This window comes from Fusarium poae (genome assembly GCF_019609905.1).
Source record: "Fusarium poae strain DAOMC 252244 chromosome Unknown contig_3, whole genome shotgun sequence".
Lineage (NCBI taxonomy): Eukaryota > Fungi > Ascomycota > Sordariomycetes > Hypocreales > Nectriaceae > Fusarium > Fusarium poae.
Genome location: NW_025408661.1, coordinates 670,797 through 692,995, shown reverse-complemented (window position 1 = coordinate 692,995; position 22,199 = coordinate 670,797). Strand labels below are relative to the sequence as shown.

General features: G+C 46.3%; 7 protein-coding genes across 7 annotated transcripts; 5 read left to right on the top strand and 2 right to left on the bottom strand.

The window, feature by feature from the left end:
* Positions 1-1,088: 1,088 nt before the first annotated feature.
* Positions 1,089-2,579, bottom strand: FPOAC1_013808 (uncharacterized protein; the record flags this gene model as incomplete). Its single annotated transcript, XM_044858149.1, has 1 exon — positions 1,089-2,579. One exon carries the CDS (start codon positions 2,577-2,579, stop codon positions 1,089-1,091), a length of 1,491 nt encoding a protein of 496 aa, XP_044700973.1.
* An 808-nt stretch (positions 2,580-3,387) lies between these two features.
* On the top strand, positions 3,388-6,581 carry FPOAC1_013807 (uncharacterized protein; the record flags this gene model as incomplete). Its single annotated transcript, XM_044858148.1, has 6 exons — positions 3,388-4,420; positions 4,466-5,032; positions 5,081-5,458; positions 5,512-5,566; positions 5,613-5,639; positions 5,690-6,581. The coding sequence occupies 6 exons, from the start codon at positions 3,388-3,390 to the stop codon at positions 6,579-6,581; spliced, it is 2,952 nt and encodes a 983-aa protein (XP_044700972.1).
* Positions 6,582-11,306: 4,725 nt separating this feature from the next.
* FPOAC1_013806 (uncharacterized protein) lies at positions 11,307-12,078 on the top strand (the record flags this gene model as incomplete). Its single annotated transcript, XM_044858147.1, has 2 exons — positions 11,307-11,415; positions 11,465-12,078. 2 exons carry the CDS (start codon positions 11,307-11,309, stop codon positions 12,076-12,078), a joined length of 723 nt encoding a protein of 240 aa, XP_044700971.1.
* A 1,155-nt stretch (positions 12,079-13,233) lies between these two features.
* On the top strand, positions 13,234-14,125 carry FPOAC1_013805 (uncharacterized protein; the record flags this gene model as incomplete). Its single annotated transcript, XM_044858146.1, has 2 exons — positions 13,234-13,362; positions 13,421-14,125. 2 exons carry the CDS (start codon positions 13,234-13,236, stop codon positions 14,123-14,125), a joined length of 834 nt encoding a protein of 277 aa, XP_044700970.1.
* A 1,628-nt stretch (positions 14,126-15,753) lies between these two features.
* On the top strand, positions 15,754-16,185 carry FPOAC1_013804 (uncharacterized protein; the record flags this gene model as incomplete). The annotated part of the gene is made up of 1 exon (XM_044858145.1): positions 15,754-16,185. One exon carries the CDS (start codon positions 15,754-15,756, stop codon positions 16,183-16,185), a length of 432 nt encoding a protein of 143 aa, XP_044700969.1.
* Positions 16,186-19,309: 3,124 nt separating this feature from the next.
* FPOAC1_013803 (uncharacterized protein) lies at positions 19,310-19,708 on the top strand (the record flags this gene model as incomplete). The annotated part of the gene is made up of 1 exon (XM_044858144.1): positions 19,310-19,708. One exon carries the CDS (start codon positions 19,310-19,312, stop codon positions 19,706-19,708), a length of 399 nt encoding a protein of 132 aa, XP_044700968.1.
* Positions 19,709-20,489: 781 nt separating this feature from the next.
* FPOAC1_013802 (uncharacterized protein) lies at positions 20,490-20,778 on the bottom strand (the record flags this gene model as incomplete). The annotated part of the gene is made up of 2 exons (XM_044858143.1): positions 20,490-20,706; positions 20,756-20,778. The coding sequence occupies 2 exons, from the start codon at positions 20,776-20,778 to the stop codon at positions 20,490-20,492; spliced, it is 240 nt and encodes a 79-aa protein (XP_044700967.1).
* Between the last annotated feature and the right edge of the window lie 1,421 nt (positions 20,779-22,199).

Sequence of the window (22,199 nt, the reverse complement as noted above, 5' to 3'; positions counted from 1 at the left end):
TGTCAAGGCTCTTGAATCAAAGTTGAGCCACTCTCGGAAGAATAATCAAACGCACATTTCTAGGTGACGTGGGAGATATCACACTAAGAGTATAGAGTGAAGTATGGAGCAATCGGGGTCGACTTTCGAAGCTGTCAGCAGAGGGTGGAGGGTGGAGGGTACTTCCCTACTAAGAGCACAACGCAGCCCCATCCCACGACGACGTTGATAAGCAGTACCGCTAGCTCAGCTGATAAAGCGATATCCCACTACGCTCCAGGGCTGGTATCAATATTCCCAGGTCAAGGGAATGACATTCTGCGCCAGCATTAGCAAAAGCAGCAGTTCCCGTTGCGATCGCTACAGAGTGGACGATATGGTGTGCCTACAGCACATGCTAAAGATTGAGCGCGAGTGTGGCAGGTTCCGAGGCTTTGCGATTGGCCGACTTACAAGAGCTAATGAAAATACTTTGGCCGACGGTATGGAAATCTGTTGTCGCGGAATGGCAAGCTGGTCTAGGTCAGCTGAAAGCCTCGACTTATGACCAAGGTAACGTTAAAACTCAACCCACCAACACCAACATGGATGCTAATTCTTAGTAGAGCCTTCCAAAAGCGCCGACTTCAATCCGACCATCAACACCCATAAGAACAACACCTTATCGGTCAATCCTCCGTAGGAGCCGCAGGAGCCGCAGGACAGCCTTGAATCGCAAGCGTGCCAGAGACGGGAAAACGCCAGCACAGATTTCAAGGCAAGGTGCAATGGAAAAAGGAGAGGCGAGAAGAGACCAGATTATATTGCATCGTCAGATACTACGAAAATACGTCGACTGGCATAGTTAGTAGGCTAGCCGACTGGTGGCGTGATACCAAAGACACCCGGATGGAAAACTACCAATGGCCAAAGCAATATTCCCTACTTTGTTGCGCGCACAGTACTACAACCAAACTACAGGCTGTGATTGAGGGGTGGAGGCACGGATATTCGCATAGGTGGAAAAGCGGTTCAAGGAAATTGGCAGTAAGACCAAACCACTCTGGGCCTGCCTATCATAAGTTGAATTGAAAGGAATGTTTCATGAGGATACCCGAAGGACGTTCTGCTCACTTGTTGGTCTTTTTTTGCAACAGGTAATCCCCCCTGAAAACTGCTTTACACACGCCGTGCAAGCCCCTCAAGGGCCACCTTGTCTTCGCGGTTGACCTCATGACCCCCTCATCACCTTCGATATCCACCTTGACCTTTTCATACACACTTGGCAGGCCCGAGGCCCCATACTTCTTCCTCAGCTCATCATAAGACTTCTTATCGTACAGCGACCAGAACTCGTCTTTTGTGTAGTAGGCTTGGGCGTAAAGCCACTTCTTTCCCCCGCACACCCCCACCTTTCTCTCCAGAGCGCGGTTGTGCTCGATAGCATCGCGCCTGTTTCCTCGCAGCGGACCCCAGATACCAAAGTTGAGGTAGTCGACGGCGCCGGGTTTCCCGAAGTCGGCGTGAAGCCCGTGGTTCGAGTTAGGTTCATCGCGTTGCACGCGCAGCGGGCATATCCAGATAGGGTATATGCCGAACCTGTTGTCTAACCAGTTGTGGAACTCCAGTGCGTGGCTGTAAGGAACGCCGACGTCTTGTACCATGTAGTAGTCGAAGAGCTTGCTCTTGTGGCCTGCCGAGTACATGACCCGGGCTCGGAGGAGAGGATCCAGGATGTATCTTGTGACGCGATTGAATGGTGTGATGAAGTACTGAAACGCGTACTTGGCTACCCAGAAACCGCCTCTGTCGTATCGGAAGAGGTAGTCCCGTAGGGGGATATAATCGATAACGCAAACTACCGAGCCCTTTCGCAGGTCGTCCTGCACCTTTTCGACATGGAGGTAGAACCATTCATCCTTCCTTCGGCTGAGCTGTCTTGGTATCGCCGCTGCCGGTACCCTATCCACAAGACGTCCGATGCACATCACTGCTGTGTCTTTCGAGTAGACGATGCCGTCGATGTAGTCGTTCTCGTCTTTCTCGCACTCTTTCTTGATGGTTTCGACCGCCTCGGGGAAGCCCCACACGACCTTGTAGGTGAGCTCGACGAACGTCTTTGCGTCCTTGAGTTGCACCTCCAATAGCGTGACAACTCCCAGAGTCCCGAAGCCTGAAGCAGCCCCCCAGAACAGATCCTGCCTATCGTATTTCGAAGCGTTGCTTACAGTTCCGTCTGCGAGGATGATCTCGATCCAGTTGATGGTAGCATCGAAAGCTCCATATCGAAAAGAGCTGCTCTCACCCGATGTTCCCGAAAAGCCGCCTCCAACGGTGATGGCTGGAAACTCCATCACGACCAGCGGGACGAGCCCGTGCGGTAGTGTCGCGTCTACAAGGGCTTCCATCGTAACATTTGACTCGACAAGAACTGTTTTCTTGCCCTTGTCCACCTCGAGGATGTTTTTGAGCCCGCTAGTATCGACAACATTGTCAACATTTCGATCCGAGTGCCGCGTGCTGTTGGTCGACCCGTGGTACAACCGGAAAGGTTCGTCACGAATGTGGAAACTGCGGACTCTCTCGGCAATGCACAAGATAGCTTCTTTGTGCGTATCCATTGCGAGATGGATTTCATCAGATGAGAAGGCTCAGATTTAGAAGATGAGCGGAATCGCTTCGTTGTCGTGTGCTGCTGGCCAAATCGTACAAAGCCCTACAGTATTTCACAAGCCGTGGCATTCATTCGAGATCTTTTCCTTCTTTAACCCAACTCCCCATAATAGTCTTGTTGCGTGTGAGCCACCAGGCTGCGACGCCAATCGACACAGAGTCCAGCTGCGCAACACCGTTTGGTCGAGTAATGGACTGACAAACGGGCGCATTTGGACCCTGGCCGTTACGTGGATAGAGTTACAAGTTCTGATTCTCTATTCCCGATGTGATTCTACCTCAAGACAGTGTCGGACACCGATGCCAATTCTCTTCATGATCTAGTGGAAGGGGATATGCTGGGGGGGGGGGGGGGGGGTGTAAAGAGCCTGGTACGACGCCCACTGTACATTGTTGGGCTTGTATAGGGTATACCAAGAAAAGGTTGACGTCTCGTCCAGACTCGGATGTCTTCCAAGTTGCGGTACTGTATCTTGGGAAAATATCTAACGATATGTTCTTTATTCTCAACTGTATCAAGTTTTGCATGTAAAAGGCGGGGCCTTTTTGGAAGCAGTAGCAAGCCGATAGAACACTATTTTCGTCCAAATAAAGCACACGGAGTATGGCCATTGGCACTAGAAATGCCTGATTTTGGAAATATGGATGACAGCGAGAAAAGGCCGACAAAAGACGTTCAGGCAAATCATGCACCAAGGTTGTAGGTATTTAAACATGGCCCAGGCATTTTCCCAAAGCATTTGATAAACACCAACCATGAGCCCATGCCGTCATACATGTTGGCTTAAACCATGGAGCCTGGGCATAGAAAGGGGCGTAGAAGTGACAGACCGACCTCAAAAGATCTTGAAGGAGTTCAAAGATCCCAATACTGAGAGTGCTGGCCTCCTGGTGTTAATCGGAAATCAATCGAAGCAGACGGCTTTCAAGAAGCTAAGTTTCCAGACGGGCAGGATCCAGGCGAGGACGGGCGGTGAAATTCATCTGCTCGCTTCATCATTGAAAGAGAACCGCCATAAGCGCATCATTATAGCGGATACTGATGTGTCCGGTCGGCAGCCCAAGCCGCCATCATTAAGCTCCAGTCCTTGTCACGCTATCAAAGTCCTGACTGACACGACACAACACGTTGCTGATGAGGCTCCCAACTATGAAAACCTTTTACAGAGATCCCTGTTTGCATCTGCTGATGTTATATGCATATTCGTCGATGATTTAGGAGAGTTTGATGAGTCGCTGAAACGATTACATTTCTGGCTCCGAAATGGACCACCATCGACTAGCCCAGTGCGCCCACATATCCTACTTGTAGTGAGACAAGAGTCAAGACAGAGGTACGAATGTGATCTCAATAGGTTTGTTTCAGAACACCAATATGGAAGCTCTGATTCAGGTTTCCATAGCATCAATCTCGTTGGTGTTCCCAGAATGTCGGGTAAAGGCAGACGCCGAAACTGCGGCCAGACACGCCGATGGCAAGTGCTTGGTCCGGTGTTATCAAAAGCGTTAGATACTAGTAGACAAGCCAGAAGACGATCCGACTCGATCTTTTCAGTACACCATCTTTCTCACTTCTTACAGTATGCTGCTAGCGTAGCCTTGAGCTCATCTACAGAGCCTCTCAGCTTTGTGAAGATCTCTCGGCTTCTTCGAGGAGTAGCTCGAGACTTGAGTCATCATATCAAAAGCTTTTTTGAAAAGTTCGATTCAATCAAGACGTTCCAACAGGTGGCGATCCCGTTAGTCGCCTCAAGTCTACTGCTAGATCATTACTCGCCTGGGATGCATCGTAAGTTACCTAAATACTTCCGTCGCCCATACTGACCTGGTTTAGCATTCGACTGCCACCAGGTTTTCCATGAACTTTATGAAGATCCTTGCTTCCAAGCCAGCTCAGGACTTGCATCAAGTTCTAAGAAGTTAATGCCGCCCTCAGAAACCGTGAGATTAATATCGTGCAGCATGTTCACTCAGTTTGCACAGTCCCAAGCTCTTGGTTCGACACGTGACTGGCACCTTGAGCAACTTAAACGAAATTTTGCTATTTTACAAACTATCATGTCGAACGATACGTGCCTGAGCTGCATTAGGCGGCGGCCGCAATATGGCTTTCCATGTGGACATCTTATTTGTCGAAATTGTATCAGAACGTTTACACCTAAGAGTAGCTCTGACCCTTGGATGTTTGTACCGGAATCATGTCATGTTTGCGGTCAATCTGCCCACGGAATTTTAATACGAGAGTTCCCTGAAACCAGTCGACTCAGGGTCTTGAGTATTGATGGTGGGGGTATACGTGGGTCCGCTCCGATTGGCTTCCTCAAGGCGATGCAAGATGAGATTGGTATACCGTATTACAATGTACAACGCAGCTTCGACGTTAAGGTCGGAACTAGTTCTGGTGAGTTTCGCTTACTGTTAAACCTCCCGCAACACTAATGGATAGCAGGTGCATTGGCGGTGACCTGTTTGGACATCTTGGGGTGGAACGTAGACGATTGCATGAGTCATCTCAAACAATTTGCCCAGCAATCATTCATTCAGCGCTCTGGGCGTCTTACCCGCCTACTCAGCCGTCTGCCACTTTTTTCCAGTGCCGTATGGCTATTTGAACTGATATACACGTTTCTGACTGATAGCAAATACAGCGCTGAGGGGCTGGAGAAGCTACTGATTGAAACTTATGGCCAAAGCCGTGGTACAGCCGACATATCTCTAGCCACCTCTATGGGTACTCATATAGGCGTAACATTGACCAGGGCCCGTGATGGTAGTGTATTTCTTGCCACGAATTATAATAGTGTCACAGCAGAAGCTCAGGATTCAGGTGGGTATCAGTCAGAGTGCTACTTGGTGTAATACCGTATTAATCTCGACTAGACTATCATCATCTCGAGTTGCAAGAAGGGCAAGCGAAGAGCAAATGGTGGCAGATGTAAGAAATTGAAAAACTCTTTCAAGACTAAGCTAAATCCCGACAGTTTACGATGCGCAACCGCAGCACCATAGTAAGTTAGAATGACGGATGGTCTACCAATCAAGGCTAAATGATCTGAAGCTACTTCAAACCTGCACGTATTGGCGACCTCGAAGTTTTCCAAGATGGTGGACTTGCAGTTAACAACCCAGTGTGCATTGCTATTCGCGAAGCAACATTGCTAAGTCCAGATCTGGCGGAGCCCAGTGTTGTGGTTTCTCTTGGTACTGGGTCAGCTTCAGACGACGATAGCAACTCATCGGGACTATTTTCAGAAAGGTTCTTTCCTAGACTTTCGAGAGCTCTTTGGAAGCAAACCGGTTCAAAAGTTACGTGGAAACATCTCCTCAGTCATCAGAGAGCCGCGAGTAACACAAAGCTGTTTCGATTCGACGTTGACTTTATGGGGGAAGAGCCTTTGCTAGATGAGGTGAGTATGGTAGAGCACGTACAACTAACAGCCCATTCTACAGCGGCAGGTTCACAGAGCCTTCGTCAGTTGTGCCGCCAGCTGCGGGCTGAGCTTTTCCTTTTCGAACTAGACCAACTCAGTCCACCATACTATATGCGAGGAGCTTACCAGTGTACTGGCCGTATCATCTGCCGGCTAAGAGCACACACTCCAGAATATAAAGAATTTATCAGGCAGCTGTGTGACAGAGCGGCGATATTCCGAGTAGGAGCTCAGCTTGTGAGGATCACGGATGAAAACATCAACACAGATCTTTGTTTTGAGGTAAGGTTCTCTGTACCAAATCTCAGCAGCTCGATCTCGATTACCTTGTTGGAAGAGACGGATGAGGAGTTCCATATCAACGGTTCACCTTTCGCCATAGAATGGCTTATCAGCCGGCAAGCACTAAATAGCCCCTTCGGCACATCCGATCATCGAGAGTTGGTGCATTCTGATCTTGATTGTGTTCCACAAACTCATCACGCTATCACTGAAGAAAAGGATGACTTGCAGCAGTGAACTTTGATTACAGTAGGGTGCGAGTTCACCGTCACTAAGCCACCATCGTGTTTCTATGGACAGAGCCCTAGAATGGGCTAAGTGTGGTGCACACGTAGTGCACAGCCAGGGCTACGATGAACCCCACCACCACCTCTTGGTCGTAATAGCATCTTGCTATCTCGGGGTTCGGAAACTAAATGTTCATCCTGATACCAACTCCTGACAGCATGGAATATCTGAAAGACTACCTAGTACTATCTATTCAACGAGTCTGGTACTGATCGGAGTTTTAAACCATTTGTGCCATCTGACACCAATTTGAATTCTGTTAGTGAGCGACAAGGACAGGCCTCGTATTGATGCTGTCGAGATGTGGAGCGGACGCCACATCTAGTCTGATTTGGGACACTTCCAAATTACAATTGTGGACTACTGACTGTGAACTCGCACCTTACTATAAAGCATAAAATTGCTACTCCGAATGTTTGCTCAGGCCAGTTGCAGATGGTTTCGTTGATCATTGATTTCAGGCGTATCAAATAATGCATAGAAATCATAGCTATTAGAATTCAGTTTGACAGTATCAGGTGATTATATAGATATATTAGAGACATTTCCTCAATTGATTTATCCTTACCATTCATACAGTCACTTGGTGGTCGGCATGGGTAACTTCTAGAAATATGCAATAAGAGCTGTAAAAGTGCCGTATGCTTATTCGGCTACTGCAGATCTTCTTGATCTGTCTTTGGAAAGATTCGGTGATCTCTACGCACGATTTCAGAAGACCCTTGCTTAAACATGACCTCCTAGCATATGTCCACTATCCAAAAGTTGACTGCTGTTATTCGATGGGCAAAGTTTATTTTCTTTCTCTGTTCCACCTTGTAAGGCTGAAGGTAGCATGTCACAATCAGATTCTCACACAATTTACTGTTGAACTCCAATGTCCATGTTCACCTACAAAACCTTCTAAATATGTCCGTCGTTGCTGCTTCCTGAAGTACTAACAATTCTTTCCCCTCCAGCTCTCCTGTCTTCCTTGGCCGCAACTCTGAATCTTTCGTCTATTCACAAATCAGTAATCTCCAGACTAGTTAACTGCTATACGTACATATCTGACAGGTGCACTCACCAATTTTGCGTTCTTGGTCTGACAAGGACTGAATATGGAAACCATCATCTGTACAAGAAATCGTATACAGCGCCACTCATGTCGCATTGTTCAAAGTTGGTGAAGTATTTGAATCTTATGGTCCCTCAAAAACGAAATTGCGTAAGGGTTTGGACTTCTGATTGGCTAAGAGGTCAAATCAAGCAGAAGACTCGCCTATATCCGTCCTTGCGTTCAACGATAAGATCAATTCGCTTTGCGTGGCAACCATCTCTCCGCATGTATTCTGATAAGACAGAAGTCGAGCCTCTCGTATCTGTAGTTCCGCAACTTGACGCTTCAGACGAACATTCTCATCGTGTAATCGACGGCCAAGTTCCAGCTTTTCCTGCAGCTGATTTAACATATCGTGAGGAAACGAAGCAAGAGCACTCAAACTTGCACCAAATTCCACACTCATACTTCCTCTTTCTTATACAGACAAATATGTAGATCGGCAAATTGTCTTTAGGCGTCTTAAATATGTGAGCAGCCCATCAAGACACGAGACAAAGATGGAAACTCATGCTCAGAGTATCCTCAGGTCCCGAAAACATCTGATCTGATTTCGAACCTGTAATCTAATGTACTACACCTTGGAAGAAGTTAGAAATTGGCTTGAAAGGTGATATCGGCGAAATCAGGTTGTTGCTGCGTGACTTACGAAGGTCCATTCGTTACCCCCAACAGTTGAGCAAATCACTTTATCTGGACATTATAACTTGTTTCCACAAACGTCAGGCTAAAAGGAATACTGAAGAGAAAAAGACGGTTAGGCAGTACTTGTCACTGGAGTTCGAAACTGGACTCCGCATATAGATTATCTGGCCTTCGCAGCGAGCTTGGTTTCTGCCGCCGTCCATAAAGAGAAACCAAAAACCCGCAGACAGGACATTTGAATATCTTTGGTCATGGAGGTATCCGCAGGGAAGCTATGGGTACCAATACTGACGGCACTGTCCATGGCGTAAGGATATCCTCCAAGCCCAGTCGCTCCCGCAAAACGGAGGACAGCACAAGAAATATATACGCCTCTTTGAAAGCCCACATCAACGATAAATTGAGGTGTTTTCGAGAAAGGGATAGTTTGTGTGGCACAGACAGCCAGCTCTGCAAGTCTGATCTAATAAATGACACAAAGCGCCCAGTACTAGAACCTCTGGTGCCTTTCAGCAACGACTTGAACCTGAGTGCCAATTCCCCAAGCTCACTAGGAGGGAATGAGAGATTTTGCCCCCCCCTCGCCTAACAAGAAAGGTTGCGCGTCATATCAGAGACTGGCGGAGTGAATCAGTGCGTTGCCTGATCACTCGTCCCAAATCTGTACAGGAACCTGAAACAGATAGTCAGCAGTACGGTGACAAGGTCGGGCGTCTAAGGGCTGTTGACGAAGGTACTTTGAATACTTTCCCTGACATGCAGGATAATCAATTCTTGGGGAAGGCTCATTCTGGGTACGGGCACGTACTTCGCGACTCTATGGGTTCTAGACATTCGAGAAGAATGCGTAGCCTGCTTGGGGAAGAACGAAATCCTGTAGATATCGCCCCGGAGCAAAGTTACTTTTACACTTCATCAGATAGCGGCAATGAGAGCATTCGCCAATCTCATTGTAGCCGGATAATTTCAAAGATAAAAAACAACACACCAGAGTGGATTCGAGATGCTTTTACGCTTGATGAACACGAAAAGGCTTTTTTCGAGTTTCGTAGGAACATATCCACAGATTGGATTTCCCAGCGATACTCGTCACCGGTGTTTATTGATGACAGTAGAGTCGTAAAGAGCTCTTGATGCCGGGCATGATAGCGTCATTTCCAGCCAATTAGCTGACTTGACGTGACATATTGACTTGTCTCTTCACGCTGTAGCTCTCTGCATAAGAACATCAGTGATGTAATAGCTCATGCAGACGACAATGCTGTCAATTTGTCTTCTAATAAGTCATTTATATGAAAAAACATCTCTGATCGGCCTGTTGCTGTCGCTCTAATGTCATTTCAATCTGTACGGTGCCTTCAGAGCTCTTGGGTTTAGATTCCCTCTTAATCAGCAGGATTCTACGTCTATCGAAACACGTACCTGTCCTTTACTTTGTCATTCGTTATTTGTATTGTTATGCCTAAAACTTTACTTGGTCATATTGAGAGCTGAAGTGAGAGAACAACAAAGTATGCTGCAAGACGCCTTTGCAAGAAATTATATATTCATTGGTACTGAACATGCAGGGATATTATGGTGACGCTGTTCCCTGGTTTATTCGTGTCTTTGTCATACAATATGGAGGACCTGTCAGACAGGATCGGGTGAGTGCGGATTTGAGGGCTCTGTTCCAAGATACTGGACTAGCTCAGCAGCCATTTCAAGGGCTAGCCATCTGGGAAACGTCTTGAAATTGACGCCATAAGTTCGAACAACTTTTTTTTTTAATTTTGAAGAAACATCTTGGAATTTTGGAAGTGATTGGGCTTCAAAGTAAGTTAGTCTTTCAAAGTGCCGAATTCTGTTATGAGAAATACCTGAGAAATGCCTGTTGCTTTACGGTCACTAAGGTTTGAAAAAGGAAGTTCCAGTACTGAGCACTTGCACCTTCCGGTCCAATAAAAAACAACCCCCGCTGTTTGTAAAGTCTAGGGTGGGGCTATCTAGGTACATGATGCCACCTCATAAGCAGATGCTCTGTCAGAATTTGGCCGCCTTATGGGTGCGTAAGCAACTTCTGGCTTGGCGAATGGAGTATCCGTAAGTAACGATGATGCCTGAAGTTCCGGTCGCGAATCTGGGGAAGTGGGAACAAATCAGCGGTGCGAACCATAAGTACTGTCGCTTGCATTAAAAAGATAAGTACATTGCTATGCGCTCCTTTTGTGGCAGATCGTTGTGTACACAGTGTTAAGATATACTTTCCTCTTAGATTTGTAGGACTTTCTTTATAAAAGAGTGTTATACTACCTATTGAGCATTGGCAGCTTCCGCTCCAAAATAACATGCTTTATATCAAGTCTAGGGTGGGGACCGTTGAGTACATGACTCTACCCAAAAAGCAGATGTTGCGTCAGAATTAGGCCCTTAAACCGGCCTACAATCAATTTCTGGCTGGTTGAGGGAAGTATCCAGAAGTACCGCAGCTGCCTAAAGACTGGGGAGACCGTTCAACAGTGCGAGTCAAGGGTACTTCGACCTTATCTAAGCCATTAAAGTGCTTCAATTCAGTAACTAATTTCTGCCTATACCCTATACCTTCATGATCTGCACAGAATTGGTTGCACTGTCGGTGCTCAATACTGTATTGTTGTAGAGGAATGTGCAATGCTGGGTACCAATTACCTGCAAGTGCCCTAAGGCTATCTAAGGGCCGCGTCTATCACAACTAATGTGGCTCACTCAAAGCCAGTTTTTGACCTTAAAAGCCTGAAGGACTATAGGAATGGAGTGCTATGTACACCTGAACATCATTAAAGGAGGTGGTCTCGACTCAAAATTGAGCCTGAAGGACTCTCATTAGATATGTCTCTCGAAAAAAACTCTCTCCTTTCCTCTGCCCATTCTTATTGACGTGCCGAATCACTAGTCTTGTACTCATTGTTACTATGCCTGAGGTGATGACTACGCCAGATAGGGGAAGGAAACGTTCCAGAAGCCGTAAGAATCACCTCGACACCCGGGAAGAATGCAAAAAGACACTTGCGGTGCATATCAGTAAGTACTAAACTAATCGTAACACTACACCATACTTACCATCCTGCAGACAATCAGCCAGGTCTCTCGATCGAATTAGACCAAGTCAGTCTCCACAATCCTCAAAAACATGGTTACTTCTGGGTCTTCCAGAACAAGTTCATTGCGAGGCACTTCTCAAAGACACTTAGTAGCCTCAGTATGTCTGCTTGTAGACAGCTGAGCCAGGAGGTTGGTTACACTTTCAAAGCCATACCGACCTCAGCGGTTGTGCAAGGTCCAAATTGCGACTATGCACCTTATTACCAATCGCCCCATATAGCGCCTTCCACACCTAACGTGGATAATAACATGACGCGTACGAAACTGGAAGGAAACAACCACTCAATTGAAACCTTCAGCGACTCACTGTCAGGCGAACAGGAAGTCAATATCTTGAAAATGCAGTTTGAGGATCTAAACTCGCAGCACGAATGCGCCATTCGGCAGTTACAAGACTGTAGGATACACTTGCAGGCGGCCATTGAGCGGAATGAAAGATATGATTCGTTTATCTTGAACGCGTTTTTGAAGATGGATGACATGGAGAGGACAATCCAAAGTCTTCGAGAGGGTTGGTTTAATGCTGTGGAAGGGCCTATGAATGGATACAGCACTGAGGAATGTCAAGATCACGACAGCTAACGTATTGTTTCCGGCATATCAAAGCAGGAACTACCATTGGCGATGCAGATAGATAGTGGCATTGTCAGGAAAGACGGCATGCGTAAGGTGTATATGATATTTGAAGTCTTCGTTAAAGAACCTAGTACCTTCATCCCTCCGACGAGGCGCATAAAAGTGTTGAATAATAAGGGTGTCTAGATTCTACGTTTTATCCAATTCGCCCTGGTGACAAGCTCGAGTTTTGAATGATTGGTCGACATAATTGTGAGGAGACTAAGACCAGTCCGAAAAATACACAGTTTGGCGTCGGCTACAGCTATTAGAATGACAAAGCCAAGAAAGATTTTGGATGCTATCTAGGGTTCTTGATTGGTTCATAGAAATGAACCATAGGCGGACCATAATATAAAAGTCTATCGAAAGCTACAGCCATCGTACAGCCATCGCACCCAAAAAGCTCAACCACAGCATAAGACTTGATGTTCCAAGTTCTGCGCTTGCTGAAGAGTTCCACACTGGAGTCTCAGTGGCAATTCCGGGGGGGGCCCAGACAGTTCTTGAAAGATTGCTACTGAACAATGTGGACGGTGTACTAATAGGAGAGTGGAACGGGGTTTCTGTTTGTCGCAATGACATCATTGTCTCCGAGATAGTGCCAGTCACCATTAGGTGATTAATCGGAGGTGTAAGTATGTTAATTGGAGGTTCAATGGACGGGGGCGTAGGCTGAGGTGTCATGCGCGGCACTGGATAACAGTACTGCTGTGAGGCGACCTGTTCCATATGTCAGTTTGAATGAAGGTTCTTGTATGACACTTCAAGATGGCATATCGTACATCTATGTTACGTAATTGCAAAGATACATCGGCTGATATCATATTATCTCTTCGTTATGTTGAACAAGGCGGCCGTGTTCCTTGATTCACCGAGGGTCAGTTGCATCTCTCATTTATTATAGGTTTGTACTGTTGTGACACAGTCCTAATATGGCTATCCTACCCCGACATTGGTTGCGAGAAAAGTCTATATTGGCCACTAGTGACTGTATGGGACTGTTTTTGAGGAAGTGATAAAGCGGCGATGAATGGCCGCTTGTTGTTGTTTAATACTGTCGATCTGCCATCACGTTCACTTATACTCCGTAGTCCCAACCTCATCATCTGGTAGTTCGTTATGTCCAAAAGAATTAGAGCTAGTATCATACTTGCGGTTCACACCGCTCTTGCCATATTTTTATTTCTAGCAAGTTCGAAACTTCTCAATGATAGCGATAACCAGAAAGAAGGCATCTTCAAAGTTGAAGTATTAGATTTCCCAGCTACTACACGGTCGCTATCAACTGATGTACGTTCACGTATAGCTAGGTCGAAATATTTTCTCTCGAGGTCTTCCCATCCCTACAGATGGTATCCCCTCCCAGGTAACAGAAGTAGTCGGAGGGGCCGGCGACGTTGCCAAACAAGCAACTATCGCGATCGCCCAAGCTACAAATGTCGTTCAAGATGTCCAAAGTAAGATTACTAGCGCAATTGCGGCCGGGGAAACACTTTTGCATGGGCTCGTTCCAGAAGCTTTAGCAGTCGGGACCACGACCGGATGTGTGGAATATGGCGGCGGTCGATCCGACTGCATGAAGTTCCCGGTCGACGACGATAAGATCTTGGGCATCATCTATAATCTATCGGACGGAGCTAGCTCCCTTGTAACGCAATTAGGGCATCTCCCTTCGCTGCAAAGCTTGTTCATTGCTGGTCTCGCTTGCTTCGCCACATCAGTCGTCTACTCGGTCGTAAACACGCTGCTTGTGATTTTGCAAATAACAAGTAACGGATGGTTATTGAAAGCCCTTGCATACATTATCATCAGTATAAGTATATGCGCTTGTGGCTTGTTTGCCTCCTTCATGGCATTTGTTATCATCATATGGTCTTCTGGTCGCGGGTTAGCAGAAGTCACTAGAGGCTCCTTTCAATCGGGTCCAGCACTATGGGTGTCTATTGCTTCGCTAGTTGCCTCCGCTTCTCAACTGGCTTGTCTAGTGCTTGGGAAGTGTATAGGGGTCTAGAAAGTAAAGCCCAGGACATCGGCTAGCATCGGTGAGTTCCAATCAGACGATCTGTCACCCAGAGTTCTGTTAATTATAAATATGATAGAAAGAATATTCACTTTCAGAGTTCTTGGAAATGAGTCTAGCCTTTTTCGAATCATTATATAGATGATCGACATTGGTTTTGTGAGGGTTGTGGTTCCCAAGAGATAAACTAGTCCGCACAAGGTTTTATGTTGGCAGATTGCGTAGGGCGTGATGCTAAGCGCTGCGAAGTCTCTCATATTTTGAAAGTGAACAGAGCGAGGTAAGCGTATCTAGGTAAAGAGGCTTTATTGAAAGCTGGTGATCTGAACTCTACATGGTGCTTAAGAGATGTGTATATATACTTGTCCGGGTGGTACAAGTAAATAGCTTATGAAGTTTGTGTTTTTCGAACCGAGATGTAGTTGTTCAGTCCTGGATCGATATCAAAGTATCCGGTCCGCCGGTCATTGGATGGGTGGTTTGGACTGAAATAGTTCAGTTTGGTCTGCTTCTAATTTGTTGTGACAAGATGAAGTTTATGGGGTACACGTCACATAAGAGTTGAAATCGCAACAGGTTTGCATTCTATATACAGTAAAAGTCGAAATCGATTACAGTATCAAACGCCTATTCCTGTTAAAACAGGTGGCATGGCACCCGGAAATATTAAAGTTCTGAGGGGGGCATCATTTTTACAGAGCCAAGACATACAGACACGATTCTTGATCAACAGGTCGAATACACATACAGTCCCGGCCGAAATTAGAGGGCGCTTGCCTAATTCAGTAAATGTAAGATAAGCTTTCGCGCACGGGCCGAACCGTGGCTAATGTGGCTTTCACATGCGTGACTGACTGGAAATGTCCAAGCACGTGCCGTGTTTTCCATGAAGGCTGATTATGGACTCAAATGGGGCAGATGTCATCATCCGCCACATCCAGAATAGACCTGAGTGAAAGGGAGATATTGACCTTCGTTCTCGATTGCTTATCCATAATGACGTCACGAAGAGCAAGGTCCTGAACCCCGATGTGCCCTTTCTTTGAAAGCCATCTAGAGCTAGAAATCTAAGACTTATCCTAGATACATCCTCTTGTAATCAGATGACTTCGACCACCTGGAAGCCATAATTGGACAGTTTTGATGACAGTATGCGATAATGACAGGCATTACAGTACAGTACAAGGAGACAAGGTTAACCATCACGGTTTTAGCCGCGCTCTGTGTACTGACGTAAGCCACATGGGTTACGGTCTGGTTCGTGCGCGAAAGCCTATCTTACATGTACTGAACTAGGCAAGCGGCCCCTAATTTCGGCTGGGACTGTATTACCTATCCCATGTTCCCCTTGCGTTACAGTACAGGTCCGGCCGCTTCAACTATTTCACTGTACCTCCCGTATATGGATGCATCACTATGCTCAAAACTTGGAAGTCTCTGTGACTCACCTCGTCCTCATCGGGCCTTATGCAACAACGGCCTCTAATTTAGATCGAGTGTTGGAAAGAGGCATTCTTTTGCCGGGGGATGCAATATATATCATAGCTCTCTATCTTAGCTACAAATCACAGAACTCTTACAGCACCAGCTCCCCGGGTAGCTTGCTTTGGGTTTCAGATATGACAGCTCTTGATATCGAAGACCTTTCGGGCACCTTGAGTGATAACGCGGTTCTGATGAGCTCCCATGCTTCAGAACAAACTGGAGCCCTGACCCAAAGGACCCCGGAACAACATGGTTTTACACAAGCAGTCGTCGCTTTCGACAAAATGTCTGCTGGTAGAAAGGAATCAGAAAGTCAAATAACTCAGATTGACAGACTAAGATTAGAGGTTAAACGATGTGAAGGATTATTACAAGAGAGGGACGCTACAATCGAAGCACAGCGCTTCCACATTGGTGCTTTATATTGCAATATTTCTCACTTGACCAACGAAAAGGAAAAGCTTACAGAAACAGTCGCCAGCATGCAAAATCAGTTGAAAGACATTCAAGAGCAAGACTGGCAGACACATAGCGGTTTGAGGAAAAAGAGGAAGTTTACACACTAAGCTCACTAAGCACACCTACACTAAACTTCTTAAGGGACAAAAGAATGTTCATTTCACAGCAGAAGCTGACAAACCGAACATTTGTCCTTTACCCGCATTTTTCCTTGTTAAAATTATGTAAATTTGCCGTTCAAGACCTGACGGAATGTCTGGTCCATCTTCAACAAAACTTCTCTACATAAGAAGAAGAAAAAGGGAATACCCAGGTCCGCTAGATAGCGTGCCTATATATATAGAGCCTTCTGTTCAGCCAATATTTGCCTCAAGGCGGAACGCTACAGCCGCTATCTTTGCGTGATCGACCCTACACGGCTGCTCGTGGATCTTCGAACACCTCCGTGTAGAGGCGTTCATGCAACAAGGACGTAACATATAAGAAACATTGCAATATTCCATAGGGTACGGGTTCTTCATGTATGTGATATGTGAATTTTCATCGTTGCGTGGGGTTTCACAGGGTAGGGGCTGAAGTTTCGATCGTCAGCGTCTCACAGCTGGAATTCCTATTAAAAGGTTTATCAAGAGTTGTTCTCTGATCGAACTGTCTGCTAATGAACCCATTTGATTATTACTAAACAAACATTCTGAGACCCTTTCAGTTTTGTCGTATCTTTATATCTAATCTCTAGTCCTTTTCTTGGGATTACATTGCACAACGATCGAAAGTGATGATCCCAAAAACACCTCGGGCCTTGTGGACAATCAAGGCTCCGATATAGAAACTGTTTCTACTATAGCGGTTTTGTGTGACTTTCCTCTGTGTACGATCCATCGTCTTTTTGCCTAGGGTACATTGCCTTTTGTTCCGTATGTTCTCGGGTAAACCGTGCCAACACTACATCTTCTGCGAGAGCAGAGCCCCTTCACAATATTAAGGGCGTCTAAATCGTCCCTAAACATAATCAATATCAGAGTACCAATGCGAATATATCATGGCACCATTAGACTGGATTAGGGGTTCGCTGTGTCAGAAACATCATGATTTTACGTGGCTTTGGTTTATCGCTGTTCGTGGTGGTTACTATTATGGAAACGAAAGTTGCGAACAGGATCCAGCACTGATAAATTCCGGCAACAAGCGGAGAAGGGCTTTTATTACTGTAGCCCGACAGAGAAGCGTCGTCAAAATAAGTGTGACCGCATCATACTGCATCGAGGGAGACAGTGTAGATGTGTTGAGTGCACTTGAAGGCCGAAAGGAAACTGTGACTGTTGTAGTTTCCCAAGAGATGAACCAGGGCGTTCTAGGTTTATGTTGGTAGGATTGCGAGATACAGTCCAGATCGAGATCAGAGGCTGCTTACCCAGTTTGACAAATATAAAATCAGCCTCCGCGCACAAGCCATGGCTGTAGCTAGCTCATGTGGCTTTTGCATTGTGTATGGCTGCAAATGGGCAGGAAGGAATCCAAGCACGTGCCATGATCTTTATGGAGGCTGCTTATGGATCTAAACGACTAGGTATCACAAGCTTTCATGTAATCAAATAACGCGTGCAATTTGGGAGATATAATTGGTCTTTCTTTAAGTCTTCATGCTTTAGTCATGTCCATCTTACATCCTGCTTTCTTCCCCTCCCTGCTGCTGCCACGGAGGAGCCAATGTCTAAATTGACGTACCACACCGAGGTTTGGGCTTTTGGCTAGGCAAAACTCTTGATAAGGTGGTGGAGAGTGCTCCTTCTGATAAGGTGGTGGAGAGTGCTCCTTCTCGAGCCGACAGGAGCACCACGGTCCCTCATCATATCGATTATGAGATTTATCCCACCTCAGACATGCAATAACCCCCGTTATATTCCACTTAGATGTATCCTCATGTAGATGGACTGCTTCTAGACTGACCAGAAACTCCCGTATTCTTTCGTAGGTACAACTGCCCTGGCAAGCTCGAATCTTGCCAAGAAAATCAAGAATACCCTGAGGCGCAAGTACTTGCCTGTTTTCAAAAGCGACCGGCTTGCCTTTATTGTCTAACACTTTGGGCCTCCCCCAAAGCCATGCATGCGCAAGAAGTGAGAGTAGCAGTCCACGTCCAGATATAAGCAGCGTTTCTTCTGGTGAGGCTTTATGTCCAGGCGAGGAAACGAGGTTTGCCATGAAAAAAGATGCTTTCTGTGTACGCATTTTAAAAGATCCTTTTTTTATCACTCTATGCGAGAAAACTCCGTGCTTATTCAAGAATATTGTAGAATCATCAACCCGTTGTCCACTCAGTTCGAGACTCCTTATTGTATCAAGCTCCTTTAAAGACTCTTCCTTCATTTTTTCAGGGTCGATGTAGATAGGTGTGCAGGTGATTTTGTTGAGGTGCAACTTATCCGCAAAGTGTAGAGGCATAGAGACTTGATGGCGTGGGCTGTGTACATTAACGAGAAGGGCCGGATTAAAGGCAGGGTTCAAATCCACGACACATCTAGGCTCAGTGTAGTGGAAACAGGGGTTGCACGTGGCGCAACAATATCCGTGCACTCGTGCACGGATCGCTATGTGATCCTAAATCCACCAGAAGTGCTAGTGTAGTGTCGTGGATTTGAACCCTGAATTTAAAGGCAGCCTGTAGTCTGACCCTTCAATTATTTATGATCGGCAAACCAGCCAGCGGGTAAAGCTTACAGGCCCTCAGAAACCCCCAATCTGCACCGCGCCAATGCCGGTTCGGGACTCTTTTGGTAAAGTTTCGATCGGGATTGCTGCCGCTGGGTCCAGACCACACTTTGCAGTAGTTACAGGTACTGTAATAAAAGGTTACAGCTGTCGAAGTAAATCCATCATCAGCCGCTGGCGAAATGACGACATGCGACCGAAATAGGTCATCACCGTTCTAGCGCAAGATCACATTTGGCGTGTCGCCCACTGTAAAGCCACATCTGCCACGACTTAGTCCGTGCTCAGAAACTTCACGAAAAAAAGCTGGGCGGCGTCTGATTTCAACCGCGACAGTAACATTATGAAACGACTGAAGAATTCGTAGCCTGGCACATGCCGGCTTCTGCCACTTACACTTACAGAACAAATTTGCCTGATATTGGCCGGCAATTCATATTAATACCTACATGACTACTGATCTTGTCGTGTCGATACTCCTCGAACTTCTACGATTGTCTCTGTAGATAATCCTATTTCTCAATGTCTCAAGCAGAACTTCACGATGAAGGTGCTACTACTGCACCATCTACAAGTAGCGATTTGCTTTCTGTAATTGGTGAACTAGTCAGCCTATGTATCCGCTTATCTGCAAACGTAACTTCACTGGCCAAGACATCCGCCGATGCTTCTCGCAACCTAGTGAGTCCGATGAAGACAATGAGTCTGCTTTACAACAATTTGACGCGATTTCTCGAGCTCAAATCTGGCCGGCCATTCGCAAGGATGCTAATCTTTCGAAGGCTTGAGCCGTTATTGGCATGCCTTAGCCCCCCAACAACCAGTTTGGGGCTCCCTCGGTATGGCCTCTTTGTACTTTTCCTGACATGGTGGATTTGGCGACATAGTATCACGTGGATGCTTGCCCGAGCCGTAATGTGAGTTTGTGTCATGGGCTTGGAAATGTTCTATGCTAACGCTGGTGAGACTTCTTTCATTACTATATTTTGCGGGATCGGGAGACGAAGCGCGAGTGCCACAGAAAAAAAATACTATTATCCTGATCCTTGGAGCATTTATTATCGGATGGACCGTCGTGAACTCTTCTCTTCTGCTCGGAGTCCTCGGAATGGCCATAGGTTGCGGCGGACTAGCTTGTATCTATTTAGCCTCTCACTATGCTAAGACAGAGGTAGGGCAGCTCTGAAAAGGCCTGTAAGGGATTCGCTACTCCAAGTCACTTGATATTCCATATATATTGGCCGGATTCATTGACTTGATGACTTTTTTTCATTTCCATCCGCATGGGGATGAGAGGAGTGATCAACAGGAGGTGTCAAGACAAGCGGCCAGAAATTAGTTACTTAGCGGGCTATGTGTACCTGGGCACTTCTATACTGTACTTTAGTGTAAGGAGCACCTACAATGTGGCTTTTTGTGAAGCGTCGACGTCCTACAAGTATGATCCCATATTGTGCATGTGCCACGGCCAATCCTCTATTCCTTGTTCGCAATAACATAAAACCGATAAGTGACCAACGCTAGGGTCGCAAGCACACCACCTCCGTGACATAGAGACATGCGTAGTTTACAATATATCAATGCTGAGATAACTGGTCAACAAGACTGAAGCGTTTGCACCCACTCTGCCGTATATACTGAATGAGTACTGGCTTTTCGGCAACAGCTTGTGCTATAGATAGGTATTAGGTCTAGGATGCAACTAGTTGGCGCCGATGGAGAACCAGTCGCTTATTCGCCCATGGATAAGATTTATCGATAGACGGCCCTTATTGCCCTCTGGAAACAGATCAAGGTTCTGACTGGCGGCTAATTCCGTGGTATGGGGCCTTCGGATGTTCAGCCGTCCAATACATTCGGCAAGAGGATCGAGAGCTTTGGATTGTCGGGTCGTGTTAATCGTCTTTGCGCCGAAACCGCTGTCTTGGGGAGCTTAGAAAGAAAACTTGGAATTGTTATGTAAGTTACGGGTTGGTCAAAAAGTCAGGCATGGTCGATGATTGTATCATAGGTATAGGCTTTTGATTAGGATGACTAGATCCAAGACCAAGTGCGGTGTCTGGCTCGTCGGTGGAATAGTTTTTAGTCTCACAGCCGGTCACCCACATGCAATCTCTCCGATCATGCATACCAGTTCATCGTTGATATATCTATTTGAGCTTTGGAAGCAACGGAGACCCCCAGCTAGTTGCTTCAAGGGGTATGGTCGCCTTGTGTATCTCCACCAAGCTTGAGGAAGGTTGCCGCGACCATCCATTTTAGTGGTTAGTTACAGTTGCTTCCTTACCAATACAGCCTTCGATGCATCATATGCCGCATGCGTTAGTGAATGAAACTCGTATAACACGACTAGAACCGGCGGGGTCGATAGAGCATTTCGTTGCGAAGGACTTTCACAAAGATAGGGCCGTATTAGGTGTAAGAAGGCCAACGGGTCATGATGTGGTCGAGCGTAAGTTTTTCTTTTTTCGCGGTCGTCGCTGTGGCGATTCAAGGAGTTGCTGACGGACAATGATTTGTTTTTCGCACACGTCAGATGTTTCGGTAACTAGAAAGACGTGTACACATAATTGACAGACGTCCTTCCAGCCACTGCTATTCTACTGGTTTACTACTCACGCCATCCTTTCGAATACCGACACAATAAGCCGCCAACTAAAACTCACGTCCGTAGCGTCCCCATAGACTGGCTGCCTGAAGTTATTCGACATCAACGTGGTCACTAACCAATTCTTTGATCAAATCACGATCCTAAAACTAGGTCCATAGTTGATCTGCACCACATGTCTCCCTCTCTATATCTCACAGAGAAACAACCAAGTTTGCCATTGCCGAACTGTATCGCACAGACAATGATAGCATATTTGTATCCTCCTGCCCTTTTACCCTGCATTTTGTCGAGACTCCCAAGTCTCTCTGAACCTGCTACCAGCAATTAGGGAGTTCGATGGATGGGCGAAAAGAGTACGGTAGGTCTGGACGGCTCAGCGGGTATATCGGCTCACCATTTTTGTTCATGATTCTTTTCTGAGATGATTGAATTTAACCCCAGCGATCACCTATCAAAGCAAAATAGTCCGCAAGATGGTTCACTCTACATTTCTGATATTGTTTCATTTCTAAAAGGCGAGTATCATCCAGTATCTGCGCTTTGATGAGCTGCTTTTTCAACGCGAGGCTATAATCCTACTCCAAGGGCAACGTAGCTGCTAATCCAGGGGTAATGATTTGCTTGTTTTTCTTCAAAGGGTCCGAATCGCCAGCTTTCACCACGGTCTTTCGGTACGGAAATCGGTAAACTGAGAAAACGAGAAAACTACAGGGGCTCAACTGACTTATTGATGGTCATCCGTGACAGGAGTACGGAATAAGACAATAACGGAGCATACAGACCATTCAAGCGGCCTTGTAG